The sequence below is a fragment of the Salvia miltiorrhiza genome, chromosome 4, assembly GCF_028751815.1.
Source record: "Salvia miltiorrhiza cultivar Shanhuang (shh) chromosome 4, IMPLAD_Smil_shh, whole genome shotgun sequence".
Taxonomy (NCBI): domain Eukaryota; kingdom Viridiplantae; phylum Streptophyta; class Magnoliopsida; order Lamiales; family Lamiaceae; genus Salvia; species Salvia miltiorrhiza.
The window spans coordinates 35,858,697-35,874,120 of record NC_080390.1 but is presented as its reverse complement, the minus strand read 5'-3'; the positions used below and the strand labels follow the sequence as shown (position 1 = coordinate 35,874,120).

At 33.9% G+C, this 15,424-nt stretch overlaps 1 protein-coding gene and 1 long non-coding RNA gene across 2 annotated transcripts; one reads left to right on the top strand and one right to left on the bottom strand.

Annotated features, from left to right (window-relative positions):
- The first annotated feature begins 5,189 nt into the window (after positions 1-5,189).
- Positions 5,190-5,972, top strand: LOC131021367 (uncharacterized). Its single transcript, XR_009100927.1, has 2 exons — positions 5,190-5,423; positions 5,476-5,972. It is a non-coding gene; the product is annotated as an uncharacterized LOC131021367 (long non-coding RNA).
- Positions 5,973-8,744: 2,772 nt separating this feature from the next.
- On the bottom strand, positions 8,745-9,719 carry LOC131023367 (uncharacterized). Its single transcript, XM_057952907.1, has 2 exons — positions 9,660-9,719; positions 8,745-9,542 (listed from the first exon to the last, which is right to left on the bottom strand). Exons 1-2 carry the CDS (start codon positions 9,717-9,719, stop codon positions 8,745-8,747), a joined length of 858 nt encoding a protein of 285 aa, XP_057808890.1.
- Positions 9,720-15,424: the final 5,705 nt, after the last annotated feature.

The window sequence follows — 15,424 nt, the reverse complement described above, 5'->3', positions numbered from 1 at the left end:
TCCTTGGATTGCTATGTTTTGTAAGAACTCCCTTTGATTCTCTTTGTTTATGAATCCCTTGGTTATTTGAGTTTTTGTTTCTTGTCTTTGATGAATATGATGATTGAAGATCATTGTTGTTGATGCTATATTTTCTTGGTTATATGAATCTTTTGGTTAATTAAGTTTTGTGTTTTATGCTTTGATGAATGTGATGATTGGAGATTATTATTGTTGAGTTTAGATAATCTTGATTATATGAATTCTTTGGTTAATTGAATCCTTGTTTTATACTTTTGATGGATGTAATGATTAGAGATGATTGTTGTTGAGTTTAGATAATCTACGTGATTCGTAGTTCGTTGCTATTGCTTACGTTTTTCCCTTCTTGTTGGTGAAAGTTTAGTGATTTCTTTTTATGGAGATTAAGATTTTCTTTGCATTCGAATCTTATGCTTGATTTAGTTTCTTGCCTAGGTAGTTATTAATCTTTGATGTTTACAAGTTTATGATCGTTTGGTTTAGTGTTGGAGTTGGAAACTCTTGTTGATTTCGTTAATGTTCAAATGCCATGTTCTAGTTAGTTCGTCGTTGAGTTGCTTGCGAAATTCTCTTTGATTGTGTGTGTTTGCTTAACATTCATTTGATTAAATGTTAATATGTTATTTCGCCTAGATAATCGTTGTTTATGGTGTTGAATTGATGATTGCTTTCTAGATTGCTAGTTTAGAACCCTAGCTTTGTTTGCCTTCTTGCATTCTTATTGGCTTGCTATCTTTTGCCTAGTTAACTTTATATGCTTTATTTTAATTACGCATTAGTTAATCAGAGAGAAAGTGTCAGACCCAAACTTCTGATTAGAGTGTTTAGGTTTATTTCATGTTTTCTGTGCGTAGCATGATCAAAGCCCTGTTTAGCCTTCCTTGAGAGACGACTTGGGTTAGCTTATTACACTAGGACGACCTCGTACGATTGCGAGTCAATCCATTAGGTGTTTTGGGTTGAGTCAATGGCAAAAGGAGTGCCATTAATCCTCGAAGTGAAAGTTACGAAGACGATGAGAAAAGTTTGATGTTAGAATTCCCTAGTCAATCTGAGAAGGTGACTTAGGACGAAGGAAACAATTAAGGAAGTTCAACAGATTTGAGAGTACAAAGATATTTTTCCAATGAATTACCAAATTTTCACCAGACCTAGTTTCATGCAACATAGTATGTCACTATGGGGAGCACTAATTCAAGATGTCAAAGAAAAGATGGTACACTAAGGATGTGTATTGATTATAAGAAGTTGAAGTAAGCTCATAAGAATAGATATCCTCTTTCAAGGATAGACTACCTGTTAAATCAGTTGAGAGGAGCCGGTGTGTTTTCCAAAATTGACTTAAGATCTGGATACCACCAACTCAGGATGAAAAGAGAAGACATCCCAAAGACAGCGTTTCGAACGCGTTATGGACTTTACGAGTTCACAGTGATGCCCTTCGATTTAACGAATGCCCAGCAGTTTTCATGGACCTAATGAACAGAGTTTTCCATCAGTATCTCGATAGTTTTGTCTTAGTGTTAATCGACGACATCCTCGTATACTCTAAGACCGAAGAACAACATGAAGAGCACTTACGCATCGTACTTAAAACCCTGCGCAATGAGAGATGGTTACCAAATTCAACAAGTGTGTATTATGGTTGAAGGAAGTTATATTTCTCGGTCACATAGTGTCGATTGAAGGAATCAAAGTAGACCCGCCAAGGTCGAAGCAGTCAAGGAATGGAAGGCACCATCAAATGTCAATAAGATCATAAGTTTTCTCGGTCTAGCAGGTTACAACAAAAGGTTCATCGAAAGATTCACGAAATTAGCTAGGCCAATGACTCGACTTTTAAAAAAAAAAGGACTAAGTATGTTTGGTCCGAAGCTTGTAAACAAAGTTTTAAGTAGCTCAAGACCAGGCTGACTACTGCACCAGTGTTACCAATACCAGGGGAAAATGAAGAATTTGAGGTGTACACTGATGCCTCGAAACTAGGATTGGGTTACGTGTTGATGCAAAATCAGAAAGTGATAGCATACACGTCTCGTCAATTGAAGCCCCAGGAGCTGAACTACCCAATTCATGATTTAGAACTAGCAGCCGTTGTGCACGCGCTGAAGATTTGGAGACACTACCTCTATGGAGTTAAGTGTAAGATCTTTACAGATCATAAGAGTTTAAAGTACTTTTTCGAGCAAAAAGGATTTAAACATGAGACAACGAAGATGGCTCAAATTAGTAAAGGATTACGATTGCACCATCAGTTACCATTCGGGAAAAGCAAATGTAGTAGCTGACGCCCTGAGTCGAAAGACGAAGGCTAAGCTAGGGTATTTCATTACCCAACAGAAGGAGCTGATTCGTGACTTCGCTTCACTCAGTTTAGAGATTGTTTGTTCCCCAGATTCAGTATCGGGTTATGTAGCTGCACTGACAGCTAAACCTGATTTGAGAGAAAGAATTGTGCAAAGCACAAAGAGAAGATTGGTTCATGGAGAAGATGCGTCTCGCGGCAAGAACGAATGAAACGAAAGGATTCACTGAAGCAAATGATAACGTACTTATGGTTGGTGAAAGATTGTGTGTGCCACACAAAGAAGAATTAAAGAACGAGATTATGAGCAAGGCTCATGATACTCCTTACACTGCACATCTAGGCAGTACAAAGATGCACCAGAATTTAAAGAAATTTTTTTTTTCTGGTGGGAAGGAAAGAAAAGAGATATAGCGTTGTTGTGGAGCGATGTCTCGCATGTCAACAATTAAACCCATTCCCGAGTGGAAGTGGGAGCACATCAACATGGACTTCGTAGTGAGCCTACTGAAGTCAGCACGTGGAAACACTGCTATTTGAGTTATAGCGGACCGATTATCAAAGTCAGCGCACTTTCTGCCAATTCAAATGACTTTTGGATTGGAGAAACTTGCAAAGTTATATGTCAAAGAGATAGTACGCCTCCACGGTGTACCTGTATCTATCACGTCAGATCGTGACATCAGATTCACCTCGCATTTCTGGAAAAGTTTACAAGAAGCAATAGGCACTCAACTAAACTTCAGCACAGCGTACCATCCTCAGACTGACGGACAGTCAGAAAGAACGATTCAGATTCTAAAATTTTTGTTGCGAACAATTATCACAGACAAAGGTAGAAGTTAGGAAGATTTGTTACCTCTCGTAGAATTTGCTTATAACAATAGTTATCAAGCAACATTTGGAATAATCCAGATGAGGCCTTGTATGGTCGAAAATGTAGTTCACCACTTTACTAAGATGAAGTAAGTGAAAGAAAGTTGTTAGGTCCTAAACTGATCCAACAGATGGTTGAGAAGGTCGACCACATCAAGCAAAGAATCAAAGTTAGAGCTAAAGCTTGAGAGAATTAGAAATTGCTTTAACTACTTGTTGGTTTGAGTTATGAGTTTGAGTTATGAGCTTGAGTATAATAGCATGATTAATGATGAGTTATTAGCATGCTGCAATGAGATATTGTACGATATGTTGAGTTGTTTTGTGACGCGAGTTTTGCTCACGCAACCTGAATGGTACTTGAGAAGGTATCATGAGCCATAGTATTTGGAGATGGCTTTGAGAGAGAATTGTTGAGTTGTCTTACTGAGTCACGATGATTTAGATGAAGGAATCTAATGTCATTGTTAAGAGAGACCTCAGATGATGCTAAATCATAAAATTCGGCAATTGAGTAATAAGTCGATTGCATTGGATAAGGTCCAATGGAGATATGATAGTTAGAAAGAAGTGGAAAGAGAGCTTGAGGATAAGATGTGAGAGAAGTGTCCGAAACATTTACAGGAGGTACAAATTTCGGGACGAAATTTATTTTAAGGGGGAGGGTATGTAATACCCGGGCTTTTGATGAAGTGTTTAATTGCTTGAGTTTGAGTAATTAGGGTTTAGATCCATTGTTTGATTTACTTTGTAAATATATGAGGAATTATATGAAGTTTTCTTGTTATTTTTAAGATGTTGAGATGTTATTTTGATGATGTGAGAATGACGTGGGATTTTATATCCGTAGTTGAGTTTGAGTATTTGAATAATTCGTGATAATTATTTGAATGAAAACGATGAACTCGGAAGTGAAATCTGAGTCCGTTAAGACGTTTTTGAAATTTTTGACTTTTTGACGATGAATAGTAAAATTCGGCTATTTCGTCTTTTTGTCGACTTTCAAAATCTTACGTGCACGTCGTCGAGAAATATTCTTAGTTTTTTCGATACGAGTCCAATAATGAAAGTTTTTATTTATATTTTTTTTGGACGACGAGTGAATAGTAAACTGAGATTTCTCGATAAACGAACCGAGCTCGTTTATCAGAATTTTGAGAACGAGTTTGCGTTTTCTATATTTATATAGAATAACGAGTGTAATGAAAGTGAGTAGGAGTTAAGAGGGCGAGTAACGAAGAATATGGGTAGTTAGTCGTTAAAACGAGACGAAACGAGATATTTAACGACTAAGTGGGATAATATACTATCTACCCTACCCTACCCTAACCACTCCACCAACCACCCAACCCCACCCACTCACACTTTATTTGGCTAATTTTCAGCCCACAAACACTCCACTCACGCAGCATACACACAAACACACTCAACACACACTAAACACACACTTCACGCCACTTCCATTGACGCTTGGTGTTCGAGCTTTCAAGCTCCGATTTGAGTGCCGAGACGAGCCCCGATCATCTTTTCGATCACGTATCTAAGTAGGTAAGATCTCTACCTACGTTTTGATGGTTTTCTTTTCGATTTTCGTCGACGTCGAAAAAAACGTCGATTCTCGACTTTATTTTGAAACGACGTCGGATCGTCGTGAAATTTTAGTATGTTGTTCTTGGGTAGATGTTGAGCATGTTTAATGAAGGGAGTAAGAACGGAACGAACCGTAGCTATGAAACCCATGAGGGCAGCCCCGTTTTTCACATATTAGCTTGTCTTTCGATTTTGTTTGATGGAATTGACTGGGTTTATGAATGTTTATATACTGGAAGCATGCTAATCTATACATATATTAAAGCATAGAATCCTAGGGGAATGTGTTTCCCTCCAAGAGCAACATCAATTTATCCAAAGTATTTTGCTGAGTTTTGTCCGCTGGGTTTAAGAAGGTTACCAGTTTTGGCTCCAACAATTCAGCCCAGATTTGAATTTTAAATTTTTTGGAGCCCAAATTATTGTTTTGTTTCTCTATAAATAGCAGCTCATTAGCTGCTAACTCACACTTGCAGAGCCCAAATTCACTCTACAAACTCTCTCTCTCTATTTTATGGTTTTTATTCTCTCCCTCTGTATTTTATGGTCTTTATGTTTCTATGTCGTACTCTCATTTTTTGCAGTTTAGTTCTTCTATTTCTTTTTTTTTTTGTTTTTATGTTTATATGTAGTACTTTTATTTTTTTTTGCTTTTTGCTAACTATTAGTCACAGTTACAATAGAGATACTAAGAGATTATTACAACAATTATTTCTAATTTATACATGAAGAGGCTGATATTTTTCTGAATTTTTCTTTCAAGATGAAGATGAAGATCTGTATCTATCAATAGAGCATGGAAGTGGTTATCTCTTGGATCTGCAAAAGCAACCAAAAAAATGAATTTAGTGTATATTTTAATGATCAGGAACTCTACTATTGTATATGTGAACTTTTTCTTCATACCCACAAAGGAATTGGTTTTTTTTCTGTTATTTTTCTGCTAAAACAATTTTTTACTTATTTTCAAGCATCATCAATAGACTAATCCGAGAATCAGCTCAAATTTTCAAAGAAAAAAACGATAATCAGTTTAAATTCTTTTAAATCAAAAATGCAAATAAAGGAAAAAAAAAAGTGCAGTTGAAATTCATCAAAGATGCAAATAAAGTAAAAAAAAAGTGAAAATAGGAAAGAACATAAAATTATGCGGAAAAAAATAAAGATGTTCATAGAGATCGATGTTCATGTTAAAAAAAAAGGTGTTCATAGAAATTTTCATAGATCTGCAAAATTGATATGCGAAGGTAAACAGCTTGGTGATTCGCGCATGCAATGAGCAGACAAGAAGGAAGAAGATGAGGAACAGAGATTCAACAAAATGAAGAAGATGAGGAACAGAGATTCAACAAAAGGAAGAAGATGAGGAACAGAGATTCAACAATGGAGCCCCAGAAAAATATAGATACATATTTTCTCTTAATTTTCTCACCTTTTAGACATAGGGTGTGTTTACTTTGCTAGTTGATTTACAATTTATGGATGATAATTGTTGAATGGATGATAATTGTTGAACGAAATTAAAACTGGAATTCTGTCAAAATTTTACAGCAGTTTCAAGCTTATGTTTCGATGAGTTTTCATTGCTTGATGGCTCTGAAATTTTAGTATGTTTATCTATGATATATGTATTTCGTCGCTGCAAATTTTCATGTCTTTTGGATGATGTTTGCTATTTTAAAGATATTTTGAAAACTCCTTGACAGAATCTGTCAACTGTTGGTAGACTTCACAAAAACGTTTATATCTATTAATCCATGAAGGATTTTGCATCACCGTTTTTTTTAAAACGAAACTAGACTTCAATACCTTTCTAAAAACATAAGATTTCGATTTTTATGACCTCTGAAACAGAGCAGTTTATTATTTCAAAAATGCCCTGTTCTGCTGTCATATTTTTCCAACTGTAAAAGTGTATGAGTTTCATTGTTTATTTGGCAGATCATATGAACGTTTTCTCTTGTAAACTTTTAACCAAATCTTCAAGGATACCTTTAGTTTTGGCTGATTAAATTTGATGAAATTTTATTAAGGTTTGCCTTGGTTTCTAATGGCCTAAACAAAATTGGCAGAAACTGTCAATCTTTGACAGCCTGCACTAAAAGAGCAATATCTCCAAAAACCTTTAACCTTTTTGGTTAATTACCATTTTTAGAGTGAACTACACTTCATGAAGTTTTTGAGATCAATTGGTATGAGAGTTTATGATGATTGAGTTGGTTGTTATGAATTTTTAAAGATGACACAAAAACAGCAAAACTTTCTAGATAACAACTTGATTATATTTGTTTTGATGGATGATACGATATGACTAAATGGTGTGAGTTGTGAGAGTTTTGATTTACGCACATACGTGTTGGTATCTGACACTCGAACAATTGGCTTCGAGTATAAATGATAGTTTATTGATAAAGAGTTTTGATGATTTTGAATTGTTTGGTTTGCGTTGAAAAGATGTCAAGATGTTAAGTTTTGAGTCGAGAGACGAGTTCACATAGTGAGATTCACGCGTTGAAATCTCGTGGCTGACATTATATATGAATAGGTCATGCCGAAATTTTTAATGAATACTTTGATATATCATCAAATAATCATTATAATTTCTAAGTGAAATTAGGATTTGAGCATAGTCAATTCTTGTTGACCCGTGATTCAAATACATGCCTAATGGAAAGTTTAATTTTCTAATTGGTTAATTAGATGAGATGAGAGTGAATAGATCTACTAAGAAAGTAGACTTTTCGATGTGTTAAATATTTCTTTTTAATTGAAGCGCTGCTAATTATAACATAAGGATGTTATAATTAATTAGTAATGACGAGAGATAATAATTGTTATTGATTAACAATCAAGAGAGATGAACATTAGAGATACTAATGTTTCATAAAAGAGATTAGATTATTAATCGAGGTTTCTTTTATAACTTCTCATCAATTCTTCATAACGATGAAGGTCCTTTTGGGAAGTAATGACTTGAGGGAGAGAGTGACGTTACTCATTGATACAGAGACACAACGAGGTGTGCATTACTTTCATATATATCAAATGAGTTTAAATGTTACGTTCAAGCAAGTTATTTCATGACTAAATTAATTGAAGTTATTTCAAATATTGTCTTGCCATAAAATGTTTTAATTTCAGTATGATATCTATCTGATGTGGCTTTTATCATGTAATCGAATTCGGGTCTTGAGCAGTTGATAGCTATCCTGCCAGGGCTAGTGTACACCAGTGACCGTGAGTCATCTAGCGGGTTGGCCGGTCAAGTGACCATGAGAGGTGGCCACCTCTCCGGCACAAAGTTCCAGATATGATAGATTACAAGAGAACTTATACTGCAGTCGAACTTTAAGAATCACAAATGAATTTAGTAAGCTTGGGCCTTTTAGCGAAAAACTCCCTTGCTGTACTGTTTATGATGGCATGACAATTTACAGTTTTGAAGCATGTATTTTTATACTTAGGCATACGTGCCCACTGAGTACTTTTGTACTCAAGCCCTGCATATATTTCTAAATGTGCACGTTGAGCAGCTACCGATGGTGATGAAGTGACGAGCGAGATTCTTTTGCCTTATTATGTATTAATGAACTCTAGGGTTACATGTCTTCATACATGTAATCAGAATCTTATTTCGCTGCGTACTCAGAAGTTTTATGTTATTTTGACTAAGTCGGAGTTATCCAAACTTACTAGTTATTTGAGTCTATACGACTAAACCTCCGTTATATTATAAATATCCCTTTTGTTAACAATGATGAAATGCGATCCTTCCTTGTTTGATTATTCCCTTTTCTACCCCGCTTCTAATCTCCCTCCATTAGTCACGGTTTCCCCGGCTTAATTATCCTTAATTAGGGCCGGTCGTGACAGAATCTTCCTCCGCATCCGAGACCACGCCTTCCATTGCGTCGAGACGCTTGTCCTGCTGCTCCTTCGACTTAGTGACCTCTTACCACTGTGGTCCATTCGGTTTCACAACCTCCACAAGCTCCTTAACACTTTTCTTCCCCCGACGACATTTATTCACCGCATGACCCGTCATCCGATATTTCGTGTAATAAGGAGGGATATATTCATAGCTGAATTCAATATCGAACGCATAATCACTGCCATCAATGGTCATAGATTTTGGCAGGATCTGAGCAAGGTCAATTTCCACCAAAATTCTTGCGAAGTGGGCAACCTCGTCATCAATGGAATTACCATCGATCTTTAAGGGCTGCCCTAACCAACGTCCAATGCCAGACAAAACCTCCGGATGCCAGAATTCCACAAGTAAATAGTAAATATGTACCCAAACTTGAGCCAACGACGAAGATTCCTTATAAGGGTTAAAGTATTTTACCCATTCACGAAGACGCAAGGAACCAGAAGAGAGCTCCCAAACGATATGGGATTTTGCAGTAGCTTTGTCCTCTTTGTTGTGAAACTTCAACGTAAAGTAACATTTTCCCACTAGCATTAAATGCCAAGGCGAGGTAAGCTCAGCTTTCAACTCACGCGTGGTCTTAGGTTTCACCCCCTTGTTCATCATGAAGCGGCCAATCAAAGCGAATTGAAACTTAGACGCTTGAGCAAGTTGAAGATCCTTAGGAACTTTAAGAATACTGTTATTATCACGGTTGCAAGGGCGCAACGCTTTAAAATTGTGCGCCGGAAGATCAGGCTTTTTGACACGCTGCGACGCGGTGATCCTCGCGTAAGAGGTTGCAGGAGTAGTCACAGTTTTGACAGTAGAGACATTGTGCTACGCAGTGCCATTCCGCGTGGCGTCAGTATGAAGCGCCAGCGGAGGAGAACTAGGGTTAGGGTTTCTCCCACCCGCAGCAGGAGAAAAAGAAGGACGAGTAAAGTTATTCAAAACCGGTGGCAGATTGAGGCCGCTCCTGTCCACCGAGAGCGGCGGCTGGTCGCTGGCAGACATCAACGAACGAAAAAATCAACGGTAAAGAGCTAGGGTTAGGGTTCGGTTGAGAGAGAGAGAGAACAACATCATGTTTTTTTCTTTTTTCCAAAAACTTAATTTTTTCTAATTGTTAAGTTTAATTAATTTTTAAAATTTCAAGCTTTTTATTTTGGGCTATTTAAGTTTAGATTTCAACAATATAGTTTGGATTTAAATTAATTCACACCAAATACATAATAAAGAACTTGCATTTAAAAATATATCAATTTTCAACTTTGTATTTACAATAGTTGAAATACCAATTTATAGTTATTTTCTATTAAAAACAATAAATTGGTATTTCAACTATAAAAAATACAAAGTTTAAAATTTGTATGTTTTTAAATTCAAGTTCTTTATTGTATAATTGGAGTTGGAGTGGATGATTTTATTTTAAAAAAATAATTTGCATTTACTTATATTTTAATTTTGTTTAATAATTTTATTTATTTATACATTAAAATGACATTCAATTTTGATACTCTCCGTACATCGCACGGGCAGACGTACTAATTTTCATATAAAATCCGAGTCTTCCACGTCATCATAATTCAAGTCAATTTTACAAATAAGTTTAAAATTCAAGTTTTTTAGGCAAATTTTAAAATAGTCATTTTGTTTAAGCATAAATTAATTGAAACTATAACATTAATAATATATTAATTATAAACACTCTTACCACAATATCTTTTTATTACTCCCTACAATTAATACTAATATATTTAAGTATTTTATTTAAAAATCTAAAAATTTAATATGAAAAGAAAAAAATATAAAAACTCTCACCCCCTACAATTTCTCCATCGCTCCCCCCCCACCCAAATCCCGTGCTCCCTCTCCTACTCAAAGTTGGCGCCGCCGCAGCTTGGTGGATGGTATCGCTACTTGCATTGCCACGACCGAAGCCACCTGCATTGCTGTTGTCGCCGCTCGTATCAAACATTTGCATCACCATTTTTTATATACGCCCTCAACGGTTCACTTAGAGTCTGCAACTTCATCATAGAATAAGAAATCGATGTGTGGGAGTGGTGGTAAGGGATGTAGGAGATGCGGTCGCCGATGATGGTGAAAGTTTGCAACTTTGGCAGGAAAGAAGAAATTTGGGGGTAATGCGTTGTTCGAAAGCAATAAACATAAATTCATTCATGTTATTATTTGATGCCCGCATTTGTTAATTGTTATTTTTTGTTAATATTCCTCAATTTCGTCTGTTTATCGATTTTACCTGTGATTCCTCCTTAAAGCATGGATATCTCAAGTCTCGTTGGATTTCGTCTGCTAAGGCCTAGTTTGGTTTGGCTTATAACCCCAAGATTAGGGATATATGTGGGCTCAAAATAATGTTTGGTTTTCATAACATATTAAAGCAAAAGCCCATGATAAGTGTCAGCCCGTGTGAAAAACTCAGCGTTTCTACAGATTAGAAATCGCTGACCCCCCCCTCCGTTTTGTAATATTGAGAAGGAAGTGGATCCAGATTAAAAAAAAATTGACCAAAAAACCCTCTCCATATAATTTCAAATCAGAATTTGCAACAAAATTTTACAAACCCTAGGAGTAGTTTTCAAAATCAAACTATTCTTCACCAAAACGCAGAAGAAATATTTCTAAACGCGTGTCTTTTAAATTTAAAAACTTGTTTACTTTACTATATAACTAGGATTTTACCCGTGCATACGCACGGTACCAAATTACACAAATACATGAAAAAATAACTACAAATATAAGAAGAAATATAATATTAAATAAAGCAAAATATATATAACAAAATATCTTATACAAAAATCAATTCCATAGAGTTCTATATAAATAATATTATCAAAAATAAAAAAAAAATCAAGTTTCAAATATCAATAATTAGTAACCATTGATATACGAACATAAAATGAATCCAACCTATGGAATAATAATCAATGTGCAAGCTAAAATCAATCGAACCTATGAAATAATCAATAATCAGTAACCCATGGAATAAAAAGCATGTTTATTACGTAAAATGTTAAACGTGAAAGATATCCAATTACACGACTATATTTGTGCGAAATAATCAATGAAACTTATGGTCCCTACACAACATAACATTCTACCTTAAGAGAAATTAGGTTCATTTAATTACACAAAAGTATGAAATAATTTTTTTCCTAAAAACATAATATTTGTGCAAGCTAAAAAAATACGGCATTCTAAAAAAAATCATAAATTTATATCTTATATATAACGATGACAACGTCAAATACACAAATTATATAAAACTAAGTCTATTATCTATGATCGTGAAAACACAAATTTAAGTGTATTATGTCAAAAGGTAGGTAAATTACAAAAATAGAAAGTTTTGTAAATTAATAATTAGTATAATTTTTTAAGCGAATAATATCATTAGACTAATGTTTTAAATATAACAATATACATTGATTTAACTATATAAATAAATATGCTAATAATTTACTCACATAACTAAATATGTTTACCATCTAAAATGTAAATTTTAAATATCAAATATATGTTATTATCTATTTTATATTTTTCATTTAGTATTTTACATAAATAGTGAAGATATTATCTCACAATTTGATACATTAAATGATAGTGAATAATCCTCAATTTAAATAAATAAGTTATATACAAATATATACTATTATTTTACAATTGTCATTAACATTGACGAATATTTATTTGTCAATATTATATTTAAATTTATATACAACAGTTTCCAAAATATTGAAAATAATTATATATACATAATATATATATAAGAATAACTTATACCTGATACCTTTGCAAAAATAACTTATAAATAATATATATAAGAATAATGTATACCTCATCATCTCCATATATAAGAATTTTCAGACCTAATGATGAATAATCCTTAATACTGACAATAACTAAAAATATATCTCTTTAAATATCTCTTAATTTTATTAATCGTTATTGCATAAGACATAACTAATGGAAATTATCGACATTGAAAATAAAATGATAATCTTGAATCCAACGACATCAGCCATAATTGAGGTATTAAACCCTTACGTCCAATATTGTGTCTATAATCTAGAGGTGCTCACGGTTACGGTTCTAATTCGAACCGAAACTGTACCGGCGGTTCCATAATTTCAAAATTCAGAACCAGATTCGAATAACCGTTCCGATTCAAACTGAAACTGTACCGCCGGTTCCATAATTTCAATATTCGGAACCAGATTCGAACCGTGAAAGCTCTCTCACTGTTCCGATTCGAACCGTGAACTGGCAGTTTTGGTTCTGATTTCGAACAGGCGGTTCACGGTTCCAAAAGATGGAACTGTTTTTTAATTTATTTTTTTACTTTTTTTTATTTTTGTTTTATATTTTAAAGTGTTGGTTTGAAGTTTTTTTAAAACATACACAATGTTGAACTATTTATTTAGGTTGTAAATGATTAAGATCTAGTATGAATTAGATGTGGGAATGAGAGTTGACCATTTTATTTAGATTGTAAAGGGTTGAAGTTGACTATAAATTCGATGTGGGAATAAGAATTTGAGATAGATAAAAGGAAATAGGAATGACAAAGTCCGTCTTCAATTTGAATTTTAGATAAATTCAAGTATTTAGAACACATAAATGATATCAAGATATTGCTTAATATTTTGTTTAATGAGCAAATACATGAGTAGTATTTTGCTCAAATGCATAAAAAGATAAATTTACACAATCAGAATATCTTACTTTATTGCATTTCATAGTGAAGTTACTTTTCATTTCCAAATGTATAATATAATAACTAATTTAATTTTATGAAGTCAAAAAATTAGAAACAACTTGAGTAAGCCTAATTAATTTAATTTTATGAAGTCAAAAAATTTAAAAATATTTTGATAATAAGTACAAAGATTTTGAGACAAACATCATACATATTAAAATTACATCAAATATGTTGATTTGTCCTTCAAATAATTATAAGAATCAAAAATATTTTTAAAATATAACATAAATTATGAGTATTTTATGCTTTTATTTTATTTTGGATTAACTATTTTGATATTGGATAAATATATACTAATTTTATTTAACAATGAAACTCATCATTAAATGATAAATATATAGCTTTTATATACATTTTTGTACTTGTTGAGGAAGTACTTGGTGAATATCGATCGTAACCTATTAACCAATAGTTATACCCAATATCTATTGGATAAATAAATGGTAACTTCTATAAATATTACATTTATTATATTTGGACCCTAACTATAATAGATGAAATTAGATATAATGTACTATAAGATATATAAAGTTAATAAAAGTGTGCGAATAATGCATAATATTCAATAATTCAATTTTTTTCATAGGAATCAACAACCTACATTTAATATGAAAATTTTGAACTCTTAATTGGATTAAAATATCCTTCAATTAAAAGTTCAAACTATTATTAAATCAATCCCATAATTTTAAAAATTAATTAAATTTAACAAAATGGCGAACACTCAATTTAATAATTTTGGCATTTATAAAATAAAATCAACAGCTTATATTTAACATTATAAATTTAGGCTCTTAAAAATTTAAACTAATCTTATATGATGGTATAATAGTAAAAATACATAATTTGTTAAGTAGTATGATAGTCTATTCATTTGTATCAATACATAAAAATATATATTTGCACATCAAAAATATAATATAGAATATTAATTGACATATCATATTTTGATTAATTGTGTGATATTCATCCAAATTTTCAAATGTTTAAATTACAAATTTAATGATACAAATGAATTTCACTCAATTACAATATTACATCATTAAAATAATAACATTAAAGTGGTAGACAAATTGGTAGTAGTGCTCGAGTCTTCCAAGAACTCATTAATTACTCCATATCATTTGTTATGCAGAACTGTAAACATTTAAATAATTGAAAAGTAAACAAATAAAAAAATAAAAAATATGAGCGTGTAAAAGAAAACGTCAATGACCGCAAGTACCAACAATTGCAATAAATAAAATACTCATAAAACAATTTGGGCCACTAACAAAACTAAATAAACAAAGAGCCCAAACTAAAATGTATAAGACAAAATACTAAATTCAATAAAATCTAAAACCTAATCTTGCGCCGCATACTTCTTGTTTCTCCTTTCCCTTGCACGCATTATTCTCTCCACTCTCTGTCTCTTTCTCACGTCTCCGGCAGGGCACACACATCTCCCACTGCCTCCTACTCCGACGAAGGGCGCCGCCCTCAGCCACCGCCACCACCGGCATCTCTCCCCTCTCGCCTCTCGCTCGCGCACGGCGAGATGTACATGCAGCGCCGCCTCCGTCTCCACACCGCCGCTGTAATCACCATCTCCATGCCGTCCACCATCACCAAAATTTCCCGTCGCTCCGACTTGCCCGGCCTCCTCCGTCCTTGATGCCGCGTCAAAATCTGCGCCGCCTGTCTTGCTCGGCCTCCTCCGATTACCAGCTTCGATTTTATTTAGCAAAAATTCTTTTTGCTTATTTCTCTTAGCTTCATCAGCTCAGCCGATCCGTTGCCGTTGCCGTCGCCGTCGCCGTCGAACCGATCTGCAGACCACACTTTCTCCATCTCTTCTCTTCCCTTGATTTATGCGAATGATACAACTGTTGGGGCTACTGGTATTTATACTGATTCATTTCTTGGCCCCAAAGTATTGTGCCAACTGGTA